At 38.4% G+C, this 23,709-nt stretch overlaps 1 protein-coding gene across 4 annotated transcripts in view; it reads right to left on the bottom strand.

The window, feature by feature from the left end:
• The window catches only part of KANSL1 (KAT8 regulatory NSL complex subunit 1), a 177,849-nt gene that overhangs the window by 38,209 nt on the left and 115,931 nt on the right, over positions 1 to 23,709 (bottom strand). For 3 of the 4 annotated variants that reach the window (XM_058705954.1, XM_058705957.1, XM_058705955.1), the window contains exons 3-4: positions 14,147 to 14,288; positions 6,018 to 6,122 (exon numbers count right to left, since the gene is read on the bottom strand). In XM_058705954.1, the coding sequence (XP_058561937.1) occupies positions 6,018 to 6,122; positions 14,147 to 14,288 (247 nt within the window). The remainder of the gene's footprint in view (positions 1 to 6,017; positions 6,123 to 14,146; positions 14,289 to 23,709) is intronic. The other variant, XM_058705956.1, reaches the window with a different exon arrangement.

Below are 23,709 nucleotides of genomic sequence, written 5' to 3'. Positions count from 1 at the left end.
TAAATAGGAACAGATTATAATCCATAAAATGAAATGAACCTATTCTGATATAAACATTACTAAATGATGGAATAAATACCTAAATAAATGAGGGAGAAAAGACAGCTCTTCCTAACAGAATTCCAATTAACAAATGTAGAAAACAGAAAAATCACCATTTAGTAAACACCACAGTAATAACTGTTGTGGGCAAAACCCACTGGTGGATGATAAAATTGTGGAATAAAGTATAATGAGCAACGGAATATTGCATAGTAACTCCCTAGGAGATACATTCATTACAAAGGGAAACATACTGACTTAACAGTGGGGAAGGCTGGGAGGCACCACCTCAACCAAGTGAAAAAAGGTATCACCAACCAACATCATGTACCCCCCAATATGGTGCACTGAGAAGGGCACAGTAGCACTTCTGCGGTGTTCCTTACAAATGCGCAAGCTCTAATAATGAGAAAACGTCACGTGACTCTAACTGAGGGAATATTACACAAAATAACAGACCAGTATTTCTATATTAAGGCCATGAAAGACGACAAAGACTGAGGAACAATCATAGACTACGACGAGATTTAAAGAGACAGGACAACTAAATGCAGTTATGATTGTGGACCCTCTCCTCCTGCTCCCCCTGCCAAAAACATTAGTGAGGAAACAAGTGAAATTTGAATAAAATCTGAATAGTACTCTATCAAAGTTAATTCCAGGTTTTGGTCTTTGTACAATGGTAGTTCAAGTTAACAACACTATAGGAAGCTGGGTAAAGGACATGTGGAGACTGTGTGCTACTTTTGTAACTTTTCTGTAAGTTTAAAATCTTTTTTTTTTAAGTTTAAAAAAAGAATGAAGAAAAGTTTATCCAGCATTAATAAAGCAAATTTCATTCATACCCAAATGTGGCATCAATCTACAGCTTCCTGTCACCTACAGGATAAAGTATACAGTTCACTAAGATAAATACAAAATCCATCATGAATTGGCCCCATCATCCAACAGTCCATCAAAGAAAAGTATCTGCAGTTCCTCTATCACACCAGGCTCTCTCAAACCTCTTTCATATCCTACATGCAGCACCCTGTCAAAACTCACTCTCAATACCATCCTTCAGCAAATGCACAAGGACTTAGTGCAAATACAGTACCTCCTTCTCTGTTACCTTTCCCGACCTCCCTTAGAAGTGAGAATTCTTGCCCCCCAGACTCCTCGGTTACAGGTCTGTTGTCCCACCATGCAGCCCTCAAGGGAAGATACCTGGTTATGCTAATAGGTGTTTCCTAGACACACAGCACAGCCTGGAACAGCAAGCTTTTTACCAAGCGTTTATTATGGACCAAACACTGTTGGAAGCACATTGTACTTCCTCAATACTTAATTATCAACAACTCCAAAGAGGTGCAGAAACAGAGCCACTCCTACCTAAGGCCCTTGAGGGCAGATGTGTTATGGAAATTTATAGAGACTTTTAAAAAGTCACACATTGTATGTTCTGGGTAAGTGCTTCAAAATTAAATATAAATCCAAAGCCAAAGAGTGTGTGAACCCAAAGAGTGAATTGTAATGTAAACTATGGACCTTGGGTGACTGTGATATGTCACTGCAGGCTCATCAACTGTAACAAACGCACCACTCTGGTGGGGGATACTGACAACGGAGACTACCCGAAGCAGGCGTGCCATGCTGGGGCAGGGGGTATATTAAGAAATCTCTATCTTCTGCTCAATTTTGCTATCAGCCTTAAAATGCTGCCCCCCCAAAATAGTCCTTTAATTTTAAAAAATCAAATACATTAATATTTCTGCTTCAAAAGGTATGCATAATTAAGAATGTAAAGTCTCATCAAGTATCACTTCAGGTCAAATTTTGTCAACAAATGACCTGATGGAGACCTTAGGGAGAACCACTTCTGCTTCTCACAGATCTTTGGAGTTTGGAGATGCAGATAAGGGGATCTGGACCTGCAGTATTATTTCTACTTTGCACAAGAAGGGAAGTGTGGGTGTTGGGGAGGGTGGCGGGGGGAGGTAGAGTTCTACGAACATCAGTCAGGTCAAGTTGGCAGTGTTGTCAGGATCTTTTACACTCACATTTGTTGTTTAGTAATTCTGTCAATTACTGAGTTACAAGTGTGAAAATTTTGAAATATAATTATGGATTTGTCTATCCCTTTAATTTGCATATGTTTTATGCTTCATGTATTTGAGGCATCCACCTTTATGACTCTTCTGTCTCCTTGGTGAAATGACCCCATTATCTAAAATGTTCTTCTTTATCTCTGGTAACTGTCTGAGAATTGTCTGTATCTCTGGTATTCCTGTCTTAAAAACTATTTTGCTAATATTAATACACACACAGTAGCTTTCTTATGCTTACTCTTCATAAAGTAGATCTTCCCCTGCTTTTCTTCCCCATTGATCTGAGTTTCCAACTGGTATTATTCACCTTCATCCTAAAGAAAGTTCTCTAACATTTCTTTCAGTGCACATACTCTGCCAACAGATTTTTCTCAATTTCATCTAAAAATGACTTTATTTCACCTTTATTTTTAAAGACTTTTTTTGGCACCACTCCCTATTTTAATGATCCCATTCCACTATTTTCTGTCCTCCACTGTTTCAGAAAAGAAGTCACCAAACATTACCAATGTTCACTTATATGGAATGCATCTTTTGTCCCTCTGGCTACTTGCAAGATTTTCTTCAGCATTCATTTTCACCATGTTGTATTTCTCCTGCTTACTATTTTTGGAGTTTCTTCAATCTGTAAATTTTTTTCATTTGAATATCCAGTCATTATTTCCTCAGCTCCAGCCCCCCTACCTCCTCTGGAACTCGAATTATACACACTTACTGTTTCCCCAGCACTATGTTCATCTCTGAGCAGCTCTATGTTCAGTTTTTCTGTCTTCTGGTTGGATAATTCCCACTGATCTGTTATGTGCACGGATCCCTTCTTGTGTAAGTTTTCAATCTGCTGTTTAGTATACCAGTAAATTTTTTACTCGGATACTATACTTTTCAATTCCACAATTTATGTTCTACAAGTTCCACGTGATTTTTTTTTTTTAGTTTTCACCTCTTTGCTGATATTTCCCCATGTTTTTGCTACCTTTTACTTTAAATCTTCAAATATATTTCTGTTTTATTAAATGTTTTTATTTGAGAGAGAGAGAGAGAGAGAGAGAGAGAGAGAGAGAGTGAGTTGGGGAGGGACAGAGAGAGGGAGACAGGATCTGAAGCAGGCTCTGTGCTGTGTGAGTGCATAGCCCCATGTGAGGCTTGAACCCACGAAATGTGAGATCATGACCTGCGCCGAAGTCAGAGGCTTAACTGACTGAGCCACCCAGGGACTCCTTCAAACATATTTCTATTTAATTCTACTATGAGCCATTTCAGGATCAGTTTCTATTATCTTCTCGCATGATAACGAACACAGTTTCCTGTTTATTGTATATGATATGTTACTCTGAATTCAGTTAAATTTCCCAGAAGCATGTTGATTTCTGCTCTAGTAGGCAAATTTCTAATTGGTTACAAATCAAATGAACCTTGATTTTGTGTAACTAGTTTCAGGTTTTCACAGAAACCTATCAGGGTTTATTTGGGATTTCTTAATCCTATGGTGGGTGAGTTCCTTAGTCCTGGGAAAGTCTTTAACTCCTAAATCATGAGTCTTCTTTGGTTTCAGGATAAGGCCCTAGTCGAAGGTATTTATCAAGTCTTGCTGGAATTCAAACTCCAAATTCTGTTCTTTGCTGCAGCGGGCACTGACTACATTCTCTACTCTGCTCTTTCAGCCTACCAACTGCTGCTTTCTACTTGACTCTATCCAAACTCTACGGAACTCTGTGGATCAGGGGTTAAGTCAGCTGAAGGACGTGAGAGTTACTTACACAGAATGTGGGACTAAGCCCTCCGCCCCCTTGAGTCCCTCTCTGCCACTATTTCCTCCCTCAGTTTTTAGCTACTTGGCAGCTATGACCTCCATCCTGACAACATGAAAGCTAAGGAGATGGTGGCTATCTAGTTGAGTCCTAAAAACCCTGTACCAACGGGACAGAGGAGGCCCTGTGAGAATATTTTGTCAGAAATTTTGTTGACTTTCTTTGGTAATTTTTAACTGTGTTCTTCCTACCTAGTAACAGGCATAGGTTCCAAGTTAGCTCTATTCACTGTTTAATTCTTAATTGGGGGAAAGGGGACTACTAATTATTCAAGAGAGTGGGAGGAGAAAGAAGGAAAGGGCATGTTTTAGAACATGGGAGAACTCTCAATAGCTTTAGACAATCCCCCTTTCCAGGAACACACCCTTTTTTGTTCAGAAGGCTTTTTATTTCATATCAGAATTTATTAGTGCAGCAGTTGACTTTATCAGCACCTGCAGATGCAAAGCCAGAGGCCCTTTGGTTTCTCTCTTCTGCCTACTCTTACCTTTCAAACTGCCTTTAGTAAGAAGTCAGATTGAAGTCTGTTTGCGTTAAGGGGCATTTTTCTAGGAGTTCCTCCCTTCTTCTACCTCAGTACTCTACTCTGTGGCAGAAAAACAAAACTCACTCCATCTCAGGGAACATTTCCTGCTTGTCTCCATGGCTCAAAAAATGCTCACTCGTGCATCCAGTCTCCCAAATCACTTAGTTTCTGCAATATCTGTACAATGCCCACAACCAAAGCAGATTATATATTGCGTCCATCAAAAAACACTCATTCAGGTTGGAAATAAGGCAAAAAGATGAAAGTCCTTTCAGTATTAACACTTGAACATCATCTAACAAGTCCACTAAAGGGTCACAGGACTCTCGATGAATTACTTAACTTTGTATTACTTACTATTTATTTACACTGGATTAGGGCTTAGATGCCTTAAGTTGGATGTCTATTTTCAGAACACTGAGGAGTTAAAATTGGTCTGTGTTTAGTTGAGAACATGACTCCAAAGGTAATGGCTTTATTATTCTTACAGGGTATTAGAAGTTTTGTAGGCTCCTGAGTAATCTTATTCTAGTACTCATCATTCTCACGGTCATCAGTAAGTTACACTGTATTTTTCTTTAGAATTTTGTCTAACTTCTTAAAACTATATTTTGACCGTTGAAAAATTTGCTTTGGCTTTTTTGTGAATTTCAGAAGTGAAAATGCAAAAATGAACAACACAACAAAACGAATGCCTCTGATGTAATTATTTTTACACCACAAGTCTTCAAATGTTTTCTTGAAGGGAAGGTGGAATTAAAAAAAAAAAAAAGGCAACAAATATTTCCATTTTGGAAAAAAAATTATTGATGTGCAGATGCAAAGAGACTAGCTGGTTTAACGCACGATTTCAAAAGCCAACACTCTAGCCTACCGAACACACTACTGTCACGGGACTTTGGAATTTCTAACAAATGACTTAAATCAAGAAATACTAATATTCATAAAAGCCAAAGAGCTTCTGGGGCAAGAGGGGAGGGAAAAGTGAAAGAAACAAATAAAAAAGTGCTCTTGGGGATTCAGAAATTAAAGAAATTAATTTGGATGTTGAGAGAAATAGAAATAAAGGAAGAAACCATGGAAGAGGGAGACCTGAGCTAGGCTCTAAGGATACAGAACATTACAGAAAACGACAGCTTTATCCTCATTACAGAACTAAAGGGGGTAACTCAGAGCACTTTCAACATCCTTGTGAATTAAACCTCTAGTCCATCTTATAGTGGCCTTCTCAGAAAGGTTGTCTTTACTCTTCAAAGGTATCAGAGCCACGTGCTCTCCCGATTCTCAGTAATACTCCATGATGCCTTACTTGCTCTAGCTGTAATGTCTTGAGTTAGAACTGCTTTTAAATTCAAGGTCAACTACACAGCTGCAGGAGGGGACCTGTGCTGCTCTACTCAGGAATTCAGACCCTGAAATGTCAAAAGTGATAAAAGGGGATACAGTCCTCTTCCTTCAGCCAATGCCAGGATACCTGCTATAGAGAATGAACTGTGTACTGATGCTACCCCCTGAATTCTCACTCATCTCCCCTTTTCTGTCTTTTACACTTACCAATTTATCATTCCCATGATCCGTCTTCACCTCAGAACTAAGTGGAAGAAATAAGTCTGTTGGTGTATGCTCCGGGGGAGGTGCCTCCCCAAGAACTATCAACCCCTGCAGGACAGAGAGAAAAGCAGCATAAGTGAGTGGTATTATAAGTCACCGATTTAATGAAGGAGTTACTACGACAAGGGTTAGGGACAGGGGACTGGTTTAGCAGAGGCCTCTTCCCTTCTTCTCCTAGGGTTCTGAAACAAAATGCGCTACGAGCAGCTTTACTTTCCCAAGAGTTATTTCAACAAAAAGCCTAGCAGTAAGTAGCAATGAGTAAGGCCTAAGTCAGACCCAAACTTCCCCTTTTCTCCACCTGAATGCTGTGACCTACATAGCTTGTTACCTTTAGCATCTTTTTATTCACATCTTTCAGATCTGGAATCTTTATCAAAATATGGTACTTTTACACTGTATTATTAACTAGACTATACTATAAGAACAGCAGCAATGTAATTTTCTAGTTAACCTGATCACAGATGTGGCTTAAGCATTACCGTAAGTGCTACAAATATAAATGATAAGTAAGCCAACTCTTTGAGCAGCCAAAACTACTACAAAGGTGAACAGTCCAGTCCCTATATTACAAACCAAGAACTTAAAAAACAAAAAACTGTTCCAAAGGCACCTGTTTCTCATATGCATAAAAATCACTCCAGATTGGGTTCCTGCTCCACAATTTCAAAATCAGATCTTATGTTCATCCCAGGAAATAAAAAATGTAAAAAGAAATTTAAAACGACTCCACAAATCCTATCCATAGTCAGCAAGGGCCCAGCTTGGTAAAGGCAGAAATGAGCTTGCTGTGAAAAACAAACAAAAAGCCACACACATGAATCTCCCCATGAACTCAAATAGAGGTAACCAAAATCAAGTTCTGATACTGTGTAATAGAAAGACTGAGATGAAAGTAACAAGGGCTTTAAGTCTTTGGTTCTCCTTCTCTGATCCAGAAAATAAGGAGAGCTGACTGATAAGTATCTCTTAAAGGTAATTTTGTATTAGAATCACCTGGGGAAACTCATCAAGCTAATACTTGCCCAGTTTCATCATCAAATCTACTCAGAGTCCCTGGGGTTAGGGATGGGTATTCTACAGTTTTAAAAAACTCCACTGGTAAATCCTAAAGCAAGTTCTAAGTTGAAACACACTAGAGTTGATCAGTCTTGACTCAGCATCAGGGCCCCCAGTAAACATTCTAAAATATAGATTTTAGGGCCTAGAGATTTTGACTATCGATTTGAGCTCCCTAGCCATTATGACACAAGCTCTTATAGGCCAATGAACCACATGATCCATCCAAGAGATGGATCCCTTTCCTGTCTAACTCAAAAATCTCTATGAAATAGGGGATGCAAAGAGATGAAATGGGGTAGGGGGAGGGCTGACATTAAGAAAGGACAATGGGGGCACCTGAGTGGCTCAGTCGGTTAAGCGTCCAACTTTGGTTCAGGTCATGATCTCACGGTCTGTGGGTTCGAGCCCCAAGTCGGGTTCTGTGCTGACAGCTCAAAGCCTGGAGCCTGCTTTGGAGTGTGTGTGTGTGCGTGTGTGCGTGCGTGCGTGTGTGTGTGTGTGTGTGTGTGTGTGTGTGTCTGCCCCTCCCCAGCTTGTGCTCTGTCTCTTGCTCTCTCAAAAATAAATACGAAAGGACAATGGAATTCTACCTCAGTCCAAACACACACACACACACACACACACACACACACACACACCAAAAAACACACCCCACAATTTAAAAAATAAATATGAAAAATAAGTGTTACAACACCCTCCTGGCCCTGCCCAAAGGCAAGAGAAACAGCATTTACCTATCCTGGAATAAGACTATGACCCGCCTATGTAGAAAGTGAAGTGGAAACTCCTCAGAAAAGGGGAGAAAGGTCATTAACTAATAATAAGCAAGAAACATGTGCCCTAGACTTCAAAATGAAGTTATTCTAGCTATAAGAATTTCTGCCGCGAAGTACTTTGTCTCAATCACAAGCATAGAACAGATTTCATAAACTATTTGCAAGAGAAAGCTATCTTGCACACTATTCCATTCTCAAAATACTGCATTCAACATCTTCCCTGCTTAAGAGCCCTGGTTACAATTATGCCAATCTCTATCCCCCAGAAAATGTCTGAATGTATATGAAGTTGTTATCACTGAGAGGTGGGGGTTATTACAATACAGTTACAAGGTAAATAAATGCAATTAAAGATTACAATACTACCTGTTCTTATGTCCTTTGTTCATACTGGTTCTGGCCTTTAAAAAATATTTATCTATCCAAAATGTCATTCATCCTTTTTTTTGTTTGTTTATTTTTGAGAGAGACAGAGAGCGAATGGGGGAGGAGCAGAGAGAGGGGGAGAACAGAATCCGAAGCAGGCTCCAGGCTCTGAGCTGTCAGCAGAGAGCCCAACAAGGGGCTCAAGCTCACAAGCCGCGAGATCATGACGGAGCTGATGTTGGATGCTTAACCAACTGAGCCACCCAAGTACCCCTGTCATTCATCCTTTCAAAGACCTTGTCAGATCCAAATCCCATCTCCAAGAAAATGTCCCTGGTTAACTGAGCCCCACTTGCTCTATCCACATTACCAGAGGTCCTAAAGTATTGTGATTGTCTTACGTTCTCTGTATCTGAATCTCATTTCCAGAGCAGAACCTTAGGTCAAAATATTCATTTTATTTATTGTTGCCTCAATTTGTTGTTGTTATTGTTTCAGTTTATTTTGAGAGAGTGAGAGAGAGTGTGAGTGGCGGAAGGGAAGAGGGATAATCCCAAGCAGGCTTCGCTATGTCAGCGCAGAAACCCTATGTGGGGCTTGATCTCACGTATAGTGAGATCACGACCTAAGCGGAAATCAAGAGTCAGACGCTCAAGTGACTGAGCCACCCAGGTGCCCCAATTTGTTGCTTATTAACTAATGTTAAGCTCTTAAAGACTTAGACAAAATACATATATATCTGAATCCCATATTCCCTAGCAGAGTCATACACCAAGAATGGACATATGTAACAATTATTTTTTGAGTTTTAGGTTAAAAGGTTTTTTCTTTGAATAGGAAAATATGAAGTTTATATTAATTATAGCCAGAAGCCTAAATAATCCAATTACCAGGTATAAAGTTACTCCCTCAATTTTTTTAGGTGAGAAGGTAAGTCAGGAATAACAGCCAATATTTTCCAAAGAGAAAACTTTTTCCTTAAACCCTAATTTCTTAAAATAAACACCTCTCTGAGAGACAACAAGGATACTCTCCTGAGACTTTATGAGACCTCGTAGGGCCCATTTATTCCCCATCATTTTACAGACCCAGAGAGGATGCAGGTTGAAGGTCCCGTCAACAGGCCAATCCATGGCAGAACTAAGGCTAATGGCTGGGTTAAACTACTGTTGTTCTTTTATTCATTCAAATCAAGCCATCAATTACCCATTTATCTACATTCGTTAGTTGCTGGGGATACAGGAAAGGAGAGACCTATCCTTCCACCCCCACACCACCTGAACCCATCCCATAAAATGCTTACATTCTAATACTGGGGAAGACAGACAATGAACAAACAAGTAAGTCAATTTTATGCAGTACATTAGAGGATGTTAAATGCTAAAAATAGAGGGACAGTGTAAGGATTAAATGGGAGTGGGCACCTCAGTGCTATTACTGCACTCTACAATAGAGCAAACTGGCAGAGGCCAAGGTAAAAAGACCAGGAGAGTCTCCCCATCCTTCTTCACTGCTCCCCGAGTCAGAACCAGGGTCATGCCCAAGCTGCCCAGGCCTAGCAAACTCCTATATAAGGATGAAAGGAATTGGGATGGGTTAGAGTTGCACGCAGTCTTAACGTAGCCTTATAAGTTATTTCTCTGTGGAAATGCAAAGCTGTCATGTGTGTCAAAAAAAGGAAGAAAAAAATTAATATGTACCAGAATTTAAAAAGGAAGGAATGGTAGAAGGAATTATGCTAAGCCTGATGACAAAACAGGGCAAAAGAAAGCAAGCAAAAAGGGAAGAATAGAAAAAACTTAAAGTTGTAGACTTGGGTTAATTGCTTCTCTTTCACCAATTTTGTATAACAGAAGGAGTCAAAGTACAAGATTAAAAAACATCACTTCTTAACTTATAATACAAAATTAAGATGTAATTTCACCTACTTGCTCCCTTTTTCATTCTGAGTAGGTCAATGTCCCTTACCCATCTTAAGATAAAGCAGTGACCTCACTAATACATCAGCTCCACAAGAACCATCCTGGGCTACCACCCAGGCAAGACCCAGCTGTCCACAATGCCTTATAACCCCACTGAGATGGGAAGATAAACTGCTTAACATCACTTTTGAAGACAATGGTGTATTTCTAGGCTTCTGCTATTCCATTCAGCTCCTTTTCTATCCAGAAGCTTCAATGCTCTTCCACCTCTCATTCCCAATAATATGTCCATTTTTAGTTAGCAGCTGCTATGTAATTTCACAGATCAGTCAAGGAAGAGATAAAAGAAAAATGATATGCTTTGTATTAGACACAGATGTTGAAGACTGTGCTACGAGAAAGAAAGTCTCCTTCAGCAACAGAACCCATCTGGTCCCTGTGCTTTTCCCCCTCAGTTTTATGTAGCAGGTATGAAATTTCAATGAAATTAGATAGAAAATGTTCTGGACTCAGAAAAACTGCTCCAGGTTCAAATTTAGCTCTGCCTCTTACAAGCTTGTAAGCTGTAAGATTTGCTCTGTGCATTTAACATACATGAAGATACCCGTATACAGTACACACTCCAGGTACATACATTGTTTTCCTTTCTCACTCTAAGGCATGGGAGTTTTAAAATAACAAAACAAAACAAAACAAGCTCACTGAATATGAAAATTAAAATACAATAGTTGGGGAGCCTGGGTGGCTCAGTTGGCTGGGCATCCGACTCTTGAATTTGGCTCAGGTCAGGATCCCAGGGTCATGGGACAGAGTCCTGCACCAGACTCTGACCTGAGCCTGGAGCCTGCTTCAGATTCTCTTGGTCTCTCCCTCTGTCCCTCCACGGCCACCTCTCAAATTAAGGGCGGGGAACGGTGGGAGTAAGTAGCAGAGTACAGAGGAACTCCTAAACACTATCTTTTCTCCGAAAAGCAAAAGGAAATCATGACTACCAGAGAAACTCTCAAGACTCTCTCAATCTGGAAGTTAACACTTAACTTCTAACAGAAGAGAAATTGGTAGTCAACTAGTGGTAGTTTTCAAATGCTTTCTTTTTTGGAATATGTTACTGTAAGAAAATTAACGTTAATATGCTAGAAAGAAAATCTTTAGAAAGAAAAAGCCTCACCCCCTAATTCCCCAACCTAAGACAACCTACAATTGACCACCAAACCTGGATTCATCTCATGAAAAGGTCTGTACTACCCAGGCAATCCTGGCAAATCTTGGAGCAGGATGGGAAATGGAAACATCAATCCACTTTACTAAAACACAGGCAGTTAAAAACCTCCCATTTTAATAACTCAAAAAGTAGCCGAGCACTTGAAGCAACTGCCAACTTGAGCAACAGATGCTCACATCTCAGCTGTGTGATTACATGTTCACTTGACTATGAACAAACTGCTAACCTCTGACCCTCCACTGGTACACCTTTAAATTTGTAAGTAACAGTAAAATGCTTAGCACAGTGCCTGGCACATAGTAAATGCCCAACAACTTCTATTATTATAGTGATATGAAGACTAAATGCCTGTTACTTTATCTTCGGGGTAAATTTCATTGCTTATATGTCATATAGGCTTGAACAGTAGCCCCCCAAAATTTATATAACCCAGAACCTAAAAATGTGTCCTTATTTGGAAATAGGGTCTTTGTAGATATAATTGGGTTAAAATGAACCCTTTAGTGTGGGCCCTAAATCCCAATATGACTGGTGTTCTTTTAAAAGGGAAGTGTGGACACAGACACACAGAGAGAAGACAGCCATGTGAGGACAGAGGAGGAAAGTGGAATGACGCAGCTATGAATGCAGGAACACCAAGAAACGCCAGCAATCACCAGAAGCTTAGGAAGAGGCAAGGAAGGCTCCTTCCTTAGACTCTTCAGAGGGAGCATGGCCTTCCTGACGCCTTGATCTCAGAATTCTAGCCTGCAAAACTGTAAGAAAATACATTTGTGTTGTTTTAAGTTTACTGCTCGATTTGTGCTTTGCTACAGCAGTCCCAAGAAACTAATACATTTGTCTTAAACAGACATTGTATAAATAAAGATATTTAATAAAATTGTCAATTTTCTTGAAATATTACTTATTAGGACATATTATTTATTAGGATCATCATTCAACTTTTACTCTTCCTGTCACAATTTTGTAGCATTGTGTATTCAGACTGCAGAGCAAGAAAATATAATCATGAATGCCTTATTTTACAGACCATGAAAACTGAGGATCAGAAAGGTTCAGTGGCTTTTCTTCCCAACCTTATATAGCTATATGGTAGCAGAGAGCACGAGAACCAAAGATTATCAAGTCCAAGCCTGGCATTTCTTTAATACATTATATTGTGAATAATGAAACTTCTGGATAGTCAATATATGTACAAAACCCCAGAATACTTTCCAGATATTTAGAAATACCTAACACTTTTGAAAGTTTCCTAAAACTGAACATAAAAGTACCCATGATGTGATTTAGCTAAAAATATTTATTATGGTATGCTTTATAATATAATTTAAAAAAATTTTTTTTTAATGTTTATTTATTTTTGACAGAGAGAGAGAGAGAGCACACGCGCGCATGAGCGGAGGAGGGGCAGAGAGAGAGGGAGACAGAATCTGAAGCAGGCTCCAGGCTCCGAGTTGTCAGCACAGAGCCCAACGTGGGGCTCAAACCCACAGACCGCGAGATCATGACCTGAGCTGAAGTCAGACGCTCAACCGACTGAGCCACCCAGGTGCTCCTATAATTTTAATAACAGGCGTAATTAAAACCGCCACCAAAATAAGGTAACAGAATGTAGTCCTTAAAATGTTTCCCCCCAAAAAACAACAAGAAGAGCACTCCAGGGGGATTTCTGGAATACAAACTTAGATGACGTGTGTGGGAGGCCGCAGACTTTTACTTCAAACTCATCACTGTATCTTGTCAGCTGGTTACTCTTTAACTTTTGGCCTACTAGTTAATTTAATGCATACAGTCCACAGTACAGCAGTTCTCTGGAGGCTTTGACCAGCACCAAGGCGGGACAAAAAGTGTTGCGACACTTATTTTAGGAACAGTCGACTCTACATTTAGACCAGAGTCCAGTCATGGAGACTGGCTCAACTACCACAAAACTACCAGTGTCACTATCCAAGATAAAAGTTCTATGAGAAGAATCAGGACTCTGCAGATAGGAGGACACAGAAAAACCAAAATCTTGTAAGAATGTAAAATCCATGAAAGGAGGATTTTTATTTATCCCTGTGACCCCCTGTAATGAGATCAGTGCCTCGTACACAGTAGGCACTCACCTGTGTGCTAAACGGATGGCTTTTCCATGCACATTTATCCCTCAGTCAAACCCAAACTGACTAAGGGACTTTTTTCTAAGTTGATTTTTAAGAATGTCACTATCAAAGAGAAAAGTTCTATGGTAAGAATCAGGACTCTGCAGATAGGAGGACACAGAAAAACCAAAATCCCAAACACCAATGTCTAATTTCCCTGGAACAATCTTTCACAAAAAAACCCTATTTTTCCTCAAGAAAGCAAGGGAAGCTTAGTGGTAAAACAGAAGTGCATCAAAGGAAAAAACCAAGATGAAATCCTAGGTCATCATCGCTTTTCCATAAATATAACAAATATGAGTTACATCAATGGCTTACATTATATAGTCTTTTTCTTATGTTTCCTATTAGCCCAAATATAGGAACTGTTTTGTTCCAAACACATGTTCAATTTAACATTAACTAACAGTGTTGTCTGCGCTATACTAAACAACATCAGGCCCTTAAACAAATTAAACCACTACAGCAGATCACATTAAACCATGCTCTTTGACACAGCTAAGAGTTATTGAGGGATGGGAAAAAAGGGATAATGGTAGTTTTTAACTGGTCTGAAAAAGACCAGACATTTATCTCTTACCTTATTAGCACGTATCTGCTTATAAATATCTGTTTGCTGCCGAATTCGATATTCCAAGTCAGAAACATGAGCCTGAAGCCAGTTCCAGCGGCTGACAATAGCTGCTCGGTCTGCAGCCCATCTCCACTCTGACCTGCGCCTCCTAAAAGGAAAGAAACTGAGTGAAATCCAAAAGTAACAGTAAGATTTACAGCAAATGGGACGGGGAGGGTTTTAACATCTAAAGGCCCGTATACCAACTGACTCTAGTACCAAGAAAAACCAAGACTGTGTGTGTGTGTGTGAAGACACACATGGAGGGCACTTCACATATAGATATTTCCCAAATTAACTAGTTGAAACTGTCTTCTAGTATCCTGATCCTGCATAAATTTCAGAGAAGAGAAATATTCTCAGATTTCTCAGGAGACGGCGAAGTATTTTCTACTTTAACATAAGACATATAAACAATAAAGATTATCTACACAGCAAATCCAAAAGACACCGCATATTATTAAAGCTAAGAATTCTTAGAATGTAACAATTAAAACTGTTCAGATCATCATACAAAAACTTGAAGTGCTGCTATGTGCCGACATGTAGAAAATATTCATTTTTTTTAAAAAGCACTATTCACAACACCAACAAATGCTAATGCCATACACAAAAGATCTTTAGAACAGTAAAAGAATTTAATGGAATACTGTTTATTTTTATTATTATTGTATCTATCAACATGACTAAATCTCAACAATATGGAATGGAAAAACTGTAAGAAAACTAGAAAAGAATAAACATAAAATAAGAACTGTTGCCAATACATAAACAGTAAGTATAAAAACATGCATAGAACTGACACTCAACAATTGAGGATTAGGGTCCTGAGAAGGGGAATGGAGAAGTCAGATTTTAGCTTGACCTATAATGTAATAATTGATTCTTCTTTAAAAACAGGGGTGCCTCAGTCAGTTAAGTGCCTGACTTTGGTTCAGGTCATGATCTCTCGGTTTGTGGGTTCGAGCCCCACATTGGGCTCTGTGCTGGTAGCATAGAGGCTGGAGCCTGCTTTGGATTCTGTGTCTCTCTCTCTGCACAGCGTCCCCCCCCCTCCCCATAAACATTTAAAAAAATTAAAAAATAAAAAAGTCAAGGGGTACCCGTACCTGGGTGGCTCAGTTGGTTAAGTGTCCAACTCTTGATTTCTGCTCAGGTCATTATCTCACGGTGGTGAGATCGAGCCCCACAATGGCCTCTGTGCTGGGCATGGAACCTGCTTGGGATTCTCTCTCTCTCTCTCTCTCTCTCTCTCTCTCTCTCGTCCTCCAGCCCCCAAATAAATAAACATTTAAAATAATAATAAAATAAAAACAAAAGTCTGGGACACCTGGCTGACTCACTTGGAAGAGCATGCCATTCTTGATCTTGGTGTAATGAGTTCAAGCCCCATATTGGATGCAGAGATTACTTTAAGACATAAAAAACTTAAAAAACACAATAAAAATAAAAACAAAAAGTCTGATAGAAATGACAACATTTTAACATTCCTTAAATATTAAAGCAGGTATATGGCACCTGGTATATTCTGTAATCAAAATATTTAATAATCTTCCACAAAATTCTTTTTCAACAAAGCAGCAGTCACTGACCATAGCCCCACCTCCAGTCAGGATATACATACTCATTACTAAAAATTTTAAGTGGCTATTAAGTGAACTTTCACAAAGTCTACTAATGGGGTAAAAAAACAGTACAATGTCAATAATAAAAGAATACATCTAACCATGGTAGGGTTAGAAATGAGTTAATTCTTTTATTTTTTATTATTATTTTTTAATGTCTATTTCTTTCTGAGAGAGAGAGCGAGCACACAGGGGAGGGACAGAGGAAGAAAGGGACAGAGGATCTGAAGCAGGCTCTGTGTTGACAGCAGACAGTCTGATGCGGGGCTTGAACTCACAAACCGCGAGATCATGACCTGAGCCGAAGTCAGATGCTTAACCGAGCCACCTAGGTGCCCCAGAAACGAGTTCTTAATTACACCATTATAATTAAGACCAAGGACAGCAATGGTATTTTACTAACTTTTATTTTATATGGTCCAAAATAAGCCACTCAGGCCAATCACTGTCATAAAGTATTATCCAATTATTTCTCTTTCAGAAAGAAGGTATTTTATAGTACCTAATATTGACGGAATCAGTATATGATGTAAAGATACTTTTTTAAAAAGTATAATTATCTGGATTAATGTTGGCTGCAGGTCTAATTCTAGCTCAAGTTCAGGAAAGAACCTCAAGAGGTAAAGTATAACCACTTGAGGATCATTCCTGAACTATAAAAATGTCCTCCCTTTTCTAAGAGGCAAGGCTAGTTAACCTGCAGAGCCACTTTCGAACTCTCACTCCTCTACAAGGTTCACCCCCTTCCTATCCGGCAAAATCTCTTGGTTTTACAAATCATTCATTCCTGAAGCTACCACAGCACCAAATGCCCATGTACCATATCACCACTGGGCTACTCCAAAAACCTCCTCAGCTACTACTCCTAATGTAAGTCATACACTACTTTTCCTAAATAAACTCCCCTCAAACCTCATTTCTTCCATCACTCTTACGTGTAAGGAACCGTACAGTTCTTGTGGCTTCTTTTCAAATCTTAAGCTTTCAAGAAAACAAAGTGTAAGGGGAGTCAAATATTGTAAAAGACAGCAATTCAAAGACAAAAAGTGATTAATAAAACTAACACAACACCCACTTAATGCCAGTTTATTCACAAATTTATTTTAACTGACAGTGGCTAGCCAAAACAAAACCCTAATGTTGAAAGTTAAAGCAAAAGAAAGAATGACTTCTTGGCAAATTTACAGCACTTCCTCCTTAGTCACTCTTGGTGGACAAAGAATCCTGGCAGTCTCTCCCAATGATCCTGAACTTAGCTCATAACGCTAAGAGAGACAGTGCTCCAGGACACCAAGCACTCTAAATTGGCAGAAAAGATGAAACCTATTTGTTATCTCTGAATTTAGATACATCTTAACCAAAAGATTTCTTTTTTTTTTTCTTTCTTGTCTGATGTCAAGGCGGGGCGGGGAGGAGAGATAATAAACCCAAACACTTTTAAATCTGTTTGAAAGCCTGAGAATATAAAAGGAAAAGAAAATTACTTAAAACATTTCAGTTCATAAGAACTTTGATGAATAAGTACTATTTTTTTTTGATATTAAGGAATAGCCCTTCTAAATTTTCCTAAGGTCAAAACTAACAAACCTGCTATATAGGTATTTTCCTAAATATCAATAATAAACTGAGTCTCCTAGTAAGATTTTTTGGAAATTGGCTAATAAATTAAAGATAGGCAGCATTAAGGGAATACTGAAATTCCCAAATTATGAACAGGTTTCATTCTACAAATACACTTGTCATATGACAGTTTAGAACTGGAAGTGATTTTCAATAGGAAGTTGTCACAGTATTATAACATAATTAATGAAAAATGGAAAACCTTACCCCAAATGTCCAAAAAGTATCTTGTGTTTAAAATACCAGCAATAGGGGAGCCTGGGTGGCTCAACTGGTTAAGCTTCCGACTTCGGCTCAGGTCATGATCTTGCGGTCTGTGAGTTCCAGCCCTGCGTCGGGCTCTTTCCTGACAGCTCAGAGCCTGGAGCCTGCTTCTGATTCTGTGTCTCCCTCTATCTGCCCCTCCCCCACTCATGCTCTGTCTCTCTCTCAAAAATAAATAAACTTTAAAAATAAGAGAACATAAAATAAAATAAAATAAAATAAAATGAAATAAAATAAAATGAAATAAAATAAAATAAAATACCAGCAATATGGGCAAAAGCTAAACTGTTAGCAAAGGTGAGAGAGGTACACAGTTAATGAGTCAGAGGTAGCTATGAAGACGTTACCACACTCCAGTGATAGAGAACATAAAACATTATTGCAAGAGTAAGATCTTCACATCTTTTTTCCCCCCCGTTTCAGACACAACATGCCACAGAATCTCAGTTTACCAGAGGTAGAGGTGGATTTCCCAATATTCGAAATGTAAATTTATTACTCTCATAACTTACAGATTAAAAACAAGAGGCATCGATTTAGTATCAGTCATACAAACTTCAAAGAAGAGTACATAACTAAGGTTGCAGAGTGATAATTATTCAATGAACTGGTTTTTACTGTAGTCCTTACAAATGATGAATAAAAAGATATGGATTCCAAAACAGAGGAGTCTTTCAATTCTTTCTTGTTGCTTATTCTGTGCTAACAATTAGTGAAATAATTGTTTTAACTGTGTTATCTGTTCAGGACACTGGAATTTTTTTAATTTAATGTTTATTTAAGCAGGGAGAGCGAGTGGGGGAGGAGTGGGGGGGGGGAGAGGGGGAGAGGGGGAGAGGGAGAGAGGGAGAGAGGGAGAGAGGGAGAGAGGGGGAGAGGGGGAGAGGGGGAGAGGGGGAGGGAGAGGGAGAGGGAGAGGGAGAGGGAGAGAATGAATATTCCAAGCAGGCTCCATGCTCAGCAGAGCCTGATATGGGGCTTGATCCAAAAACTGTGAGATCACAACCTGAGCCTATATCAAGAGTTGGACGCTCAACCAACTGAGCCACCCAGGTGCCCCCTAAAACGCCTCCCAATCTATTATTCTGCTGTGTGCTTTACTCCAGTTTATATCAAAATATCAGTCTGTAAATACCAGGCTACTATCTGAGTGGGAATTCATTTTAACTCATATTTTGCCACTTGCTTTTATGAGCATTTTATGGTAAATTTACTTTGTCGCCATGTGCTGTATAAAAAAATCTATTAAAATTTTACACTCTGGATTGATTTTTGGTTACATAAATGCAGGAAGATACAGTACCAATATTTCCTTTGGTAATACCACATGAATAATATATTTAATGTTGCCAGCTATGTACCAGTATTTATTTGTATAAAACTATACATGCTGTATAGATTTCTTTTTTAGCTATGTGAATTTATACTTTAATGGTTCTTTTTAGTGGGTTAGAAGAATATTACCACATATCCAGAATTTAGGATGTTTAATAGGATCCAAGAGTATAGAATATTTATGGTACTTACTTGAACAAAAAGTCATTTCCTCTAAAAAAGCTCTTTTATTTATAAACACTTTGAAACTACACAATGGGAAAGCACTTGAAAATTTAGGGTTCAGCTTACATGTTGGCCAATATGGAAAACAAAAAAGTGACTTTTGTTTTTAATTTTTTAAAAATCATCTTGAATGGTGATTTTAATGGAAATGTTTCATTAGAAGAGGAGAAACAGATCAACACAGGGACTTTTATGTAAGGAGACTTAACCTCTCTTAAATGTGGCAACCAAGCTCCTCCTATTTTTACTACAAATTAGGAATTATACATTGAATCCTCAAAAGGTGTCACTGAAAAAAACCTCTCCCATTGCACCAGAAGAGGTAATGATCTGAATCAACTCAGAGGTGGTTACTAACTTTGCTTAAAAAAAAAAAAAAAAAAAAAAAAAAAAAATTAAGGAATGCAATTTCAGCTAACAGAGAAAAGTTAAGAATTTGCAATACTATGCCCCTTACCATACCCGCTGCTAACTTACTGTCAATGAGTTTGACAAAAGAGGTTACTAATATAACTCTTTCTATTTGATAAACCCTATCTTCAATGCCTACAGCACTGCCACAGATAGCAGAGCAACTGCAGTGGTAGATACCTCCTTTTTCTCAAAAATAAACTAAATCAAAAGCTGACTTATCTAAAAGTAACACTAAAGCTAGGCACTGAATCATGTCATACTTGACTTAGTACAGTCTTAAACGAAATCGCTTCTTTCTAGACAAAGACGGAAAATGTGTAAATCCAGTAGAACAATGCTGGTGGGTGATACTTTTCCCTGATCCAGAATTAAAAAATTTTTTTTTCATTAAATAATCATGAACATGCTAGAAAGACCTGTAATCCCATCTTTGATTCTATTTCATTTCTATTTCCAGTTCTTTCACCTATATAAAAAAAAGGTCTAGTAACAAATTATAAGTAAAAATGACTGCCCACAGCAAGCCACATAGTACTATGTTCAAAAACTGGCACCTAAATTATTTCATACAGTTATGTGCTATTTCCAAGAATGCAAGAAAATCTAAGACACCTAGATTCTGAATCTCCAGGTTCTTTAGATGACTTATAAAACGAATAAAGTAAAATTTAGATTATCACTGAACACACAGAATATACAGTTGCTAGATTCACAGTATCCAGGGCAAGAGTCAGGATCACAAGAATAGAAAATCTTGACATTATTGAGAGCCATATTTAAAAAATGTATATACAATGATTCACTACCTAGTTCAAAAGCAGTATGAAACCAACAGGGGAAAGACCAGGAACACAGGTTAAAAGCAAGTTCTCACTTTTATTTACTTTATGTGAACCTAAACATGAAAACTGGCCTCTGGAAATAACTGCAACATCTGCCTCACAGGAATGTGGCATTCATAAAATGATAAAATCCTAACTGCAAGGTACAATGTGTGTATTAGAAAAGATTAAATAAACATAACTTTGAATTTCAACTCTGTCTCGTAAAAGATACAAAAGAAGGGAAAAGAGAAATAAGGAAATCTCAAAGAGGCAGACAAATATAGGAAATAGAGGTTTTCAGTTAGCAGAATTCTGAATTTGAGTGTTTGGCTTCAGAGTCATCCAAAGGAAGCTCCACTCTACACAGCAAAACTAAAGTGCAGTTTCCCTTGAATAACAACACGGAGTTAGGGATGCCAAAACTTAACTAACTAACTAACTAACTGCCTTCTAATGACCGGAAGCCTCACCGATAACAACAGTCAGTTAATAGATATTTTGCATGTTATGTGTATTATATACTGTATTCTTCCAATGAAGCTAGAGACAATATTAAGAAAACCATAAGGAAGAGAAAATACATTTATAGTACTGTATTTATAGAAAAAAAATCCACGTACAGTGGGCCCTCCCAGTTCAAACACATGTTGTTTCAAGGTTCAACTGTAGTTCATTAGAACAGACCACTGTATTCAGCGACAACTTCAATGACATTAGCCTCTGCCCAAATATACAGAGATGGAGGAAATAAAGTACAGAGGGAGGGGAGGAGTCTACCATCAAATATCTTTCATATTTTAGCTGTAAAATAAAAAACTTAGAGGAGAATGGGCTAAGAAACGGTTTGTATCTGTCATTCTAACTGGTTATTACAGTTTTCTAGAGAGGTCTGTGGTAGTAATAGGAAATAAATGTACCAGACCAATTCTAAACTGCCAATTCATCCTGATAAAGACTCTGGGGGTTGAACACTTACACTTGACCCTTTTGTCCTACGGCCTAAACCAGATTACCTCTGAACTGAAAGGAGATTTGTGTATTTTGGCGAATTATTTCAGCCAAACTATCAACGATCACAAACTCTTCCTCCTCCTCCCAATGCCATTTGATAAATATTTAAGCACCTATTATTTACTGCCAGGGATTGTACTAGGTGCTGGGGATACAGTAATAACAAACAAGAACTGTGGCTCATTAAGCTTAGAGTTTAATGGGCAAGACAAATATTAATAAACAGATAATCATGCAAAATGTTAAGAGATTATAACTATGACATCAGATCTAGAAGACGTCTCTGTGTTATAAACATTTAACCTAAGCTCCAAAGAATAAATGAGGACTTGGACAGGCAAACTTACTGTGGACAAAAGGTCTCAGGGGTGGTGAGGGGAATGTGGGGAGGTGTAGAAGATACTGGGGGCTGTGGTGTGTCTTAACAAGAAACAACATGTATACAAGATTGTGCAGCTGGAGCTTAGACAGTGAACAAGGGGAAGAAATCACTGGAGTTGCTGACACTGGTTATGGGTAGGTGGGGCCAGATCCACAAAACTCTGTAATCTATGTTAATTTTATGAAACAGTATTAAGCAGTCTTGGTCTTGTCCTATGTGCTTACATTTATCTTGGACTGTTTTTAAATGAAAAATTTCAAATACAAGCTAATGGATAATGAATTCCCACATAACCATCAACTAACTTCAAGAATTATTAACTTTTGGCCAATCCTATCTCATCTATAACATTTATCCCTCATCTCCATTAATTCTCAAGTATTCCCCACTATCAGATCATTACACCTGTGTATATTTCCACATGTAGCTCTAAAAGGTAAATTCACTTAAAATATAGTATACTATATACTACACTATATATACATACACACATAATACCATACCATGTATCATATATTTGTAGTATAATATGCTATAAACTTTCACAATTCGAAAAACAGGAACTCCTTAATGTCAAATATCCTGTACTGTCTCAATTGGTTTGTCCAAATCAAAGACAAGTAAGATCCACACTGCATTTGGTTAATGCGTCTCAAATTTGGAACAGATTTCTTCTTTTTCTCCTTGCAATTTATTTGTAGAAAAAACAGAACTATCTGTCCTTTTAAGGGACAAAAAGTAGATTTTACTGATTGTTATCCTTGTCACAAAGCCCACACTTTTGAACTTTATAAACTCAATCTTTAAACTACTTTAAGTTTGTTATTTAGTGTTTATTTAGTACAGATCAAATTATTGGTGCTTTTGAACATTTCGTTTTTACATGTTTAAGACTGAGGTGTGCTAAAACACACCCAACCTTTAGAGATTTAAGTACTCCAAACTCTTCTCAATGCCCATTTCTCAGGCTTTTTATTAATCATGGTAACATACACATAATACATAATTCTGCCATGCACAGTAAAAACAAAAAATGTAACAATTCTTCAGCAGAGCCCCTAGCAGCACTCAGATCAATCTGTTTGTCACATTCAATTAAGTCTCCAACCTGATAATATCCAGGTGCATCTTTTATGTCTAAAACTCACCTTCCTCTGGGGACATCTTTCCTGGCAAACTTTAGCCTGGAATTGATTACTTTGTATTCTTCAAGCTTAGTGTGACCCTCTTCTTTTGTTATTTATGTGTTCTGTATTTCCAAGTTATGTCATGAAGACCTTGATCGGCCTTCAACTAGATTATCCATGCCTCTTTATCGGCACTACCTACCATGTGGTTTTAACTGTAGATCAATTTTCAATGATTATCTGTCTGCATACATGTAGTTTACAAATAAGAACTTCCAGGAAATCTAAAACATATGAGACTTATTCAGGCAATGGCTTGTCCTGCTTAATTTTCAAACTGTAAAAAACAAAACAAAACAAAACAAAAACCACAAAAAACCTCACCTAACTGAAGCTTGAAAGACCCAGCATGCCTTTGTCACACTCAAGTATTCCTTTTTTTTTTTTTAATTTTTTTTTTTTTTTAACGTTTATTTATTTTTGGGACAGAGAGAGACAGAGCATGAACAGGGGAGGGGCAGAGAGAGAGGGAGACACAGAATCCGAAACGGGCTCCAGGCTCTGAGCTGTCAGCACAGAGCCCGACGCGGGGCTCGAACTCACGGACCGTGAGATCATGACCTGAGCCGAAGTCGGACGCTTAACCGACCAAGCCACCCAGGCGCCCCACACTGAAGTATTCCAATGGAGAAAGAGCATGACA

Source organism: Neofelis nebulosa, chromosome 16 (assembly GCF_028018385.1).
Source record: "Neofelis nebulosa isolate mNeoNeb1 chromosome 16, mNeoNeb1.pri, whole genome shotgun sequence".
Lineage (NCBI taxonomy): Eukaryota > Metazoa > Chordata > Mammalia > Carnivora > Felidae > Neofelis > Neofelis nebulosa.
The sequence above is the reverse complement of the archived record's forward strand: the minus strand, read 5'-3'. Positions and strand labels throughout refer to the sequence as shown.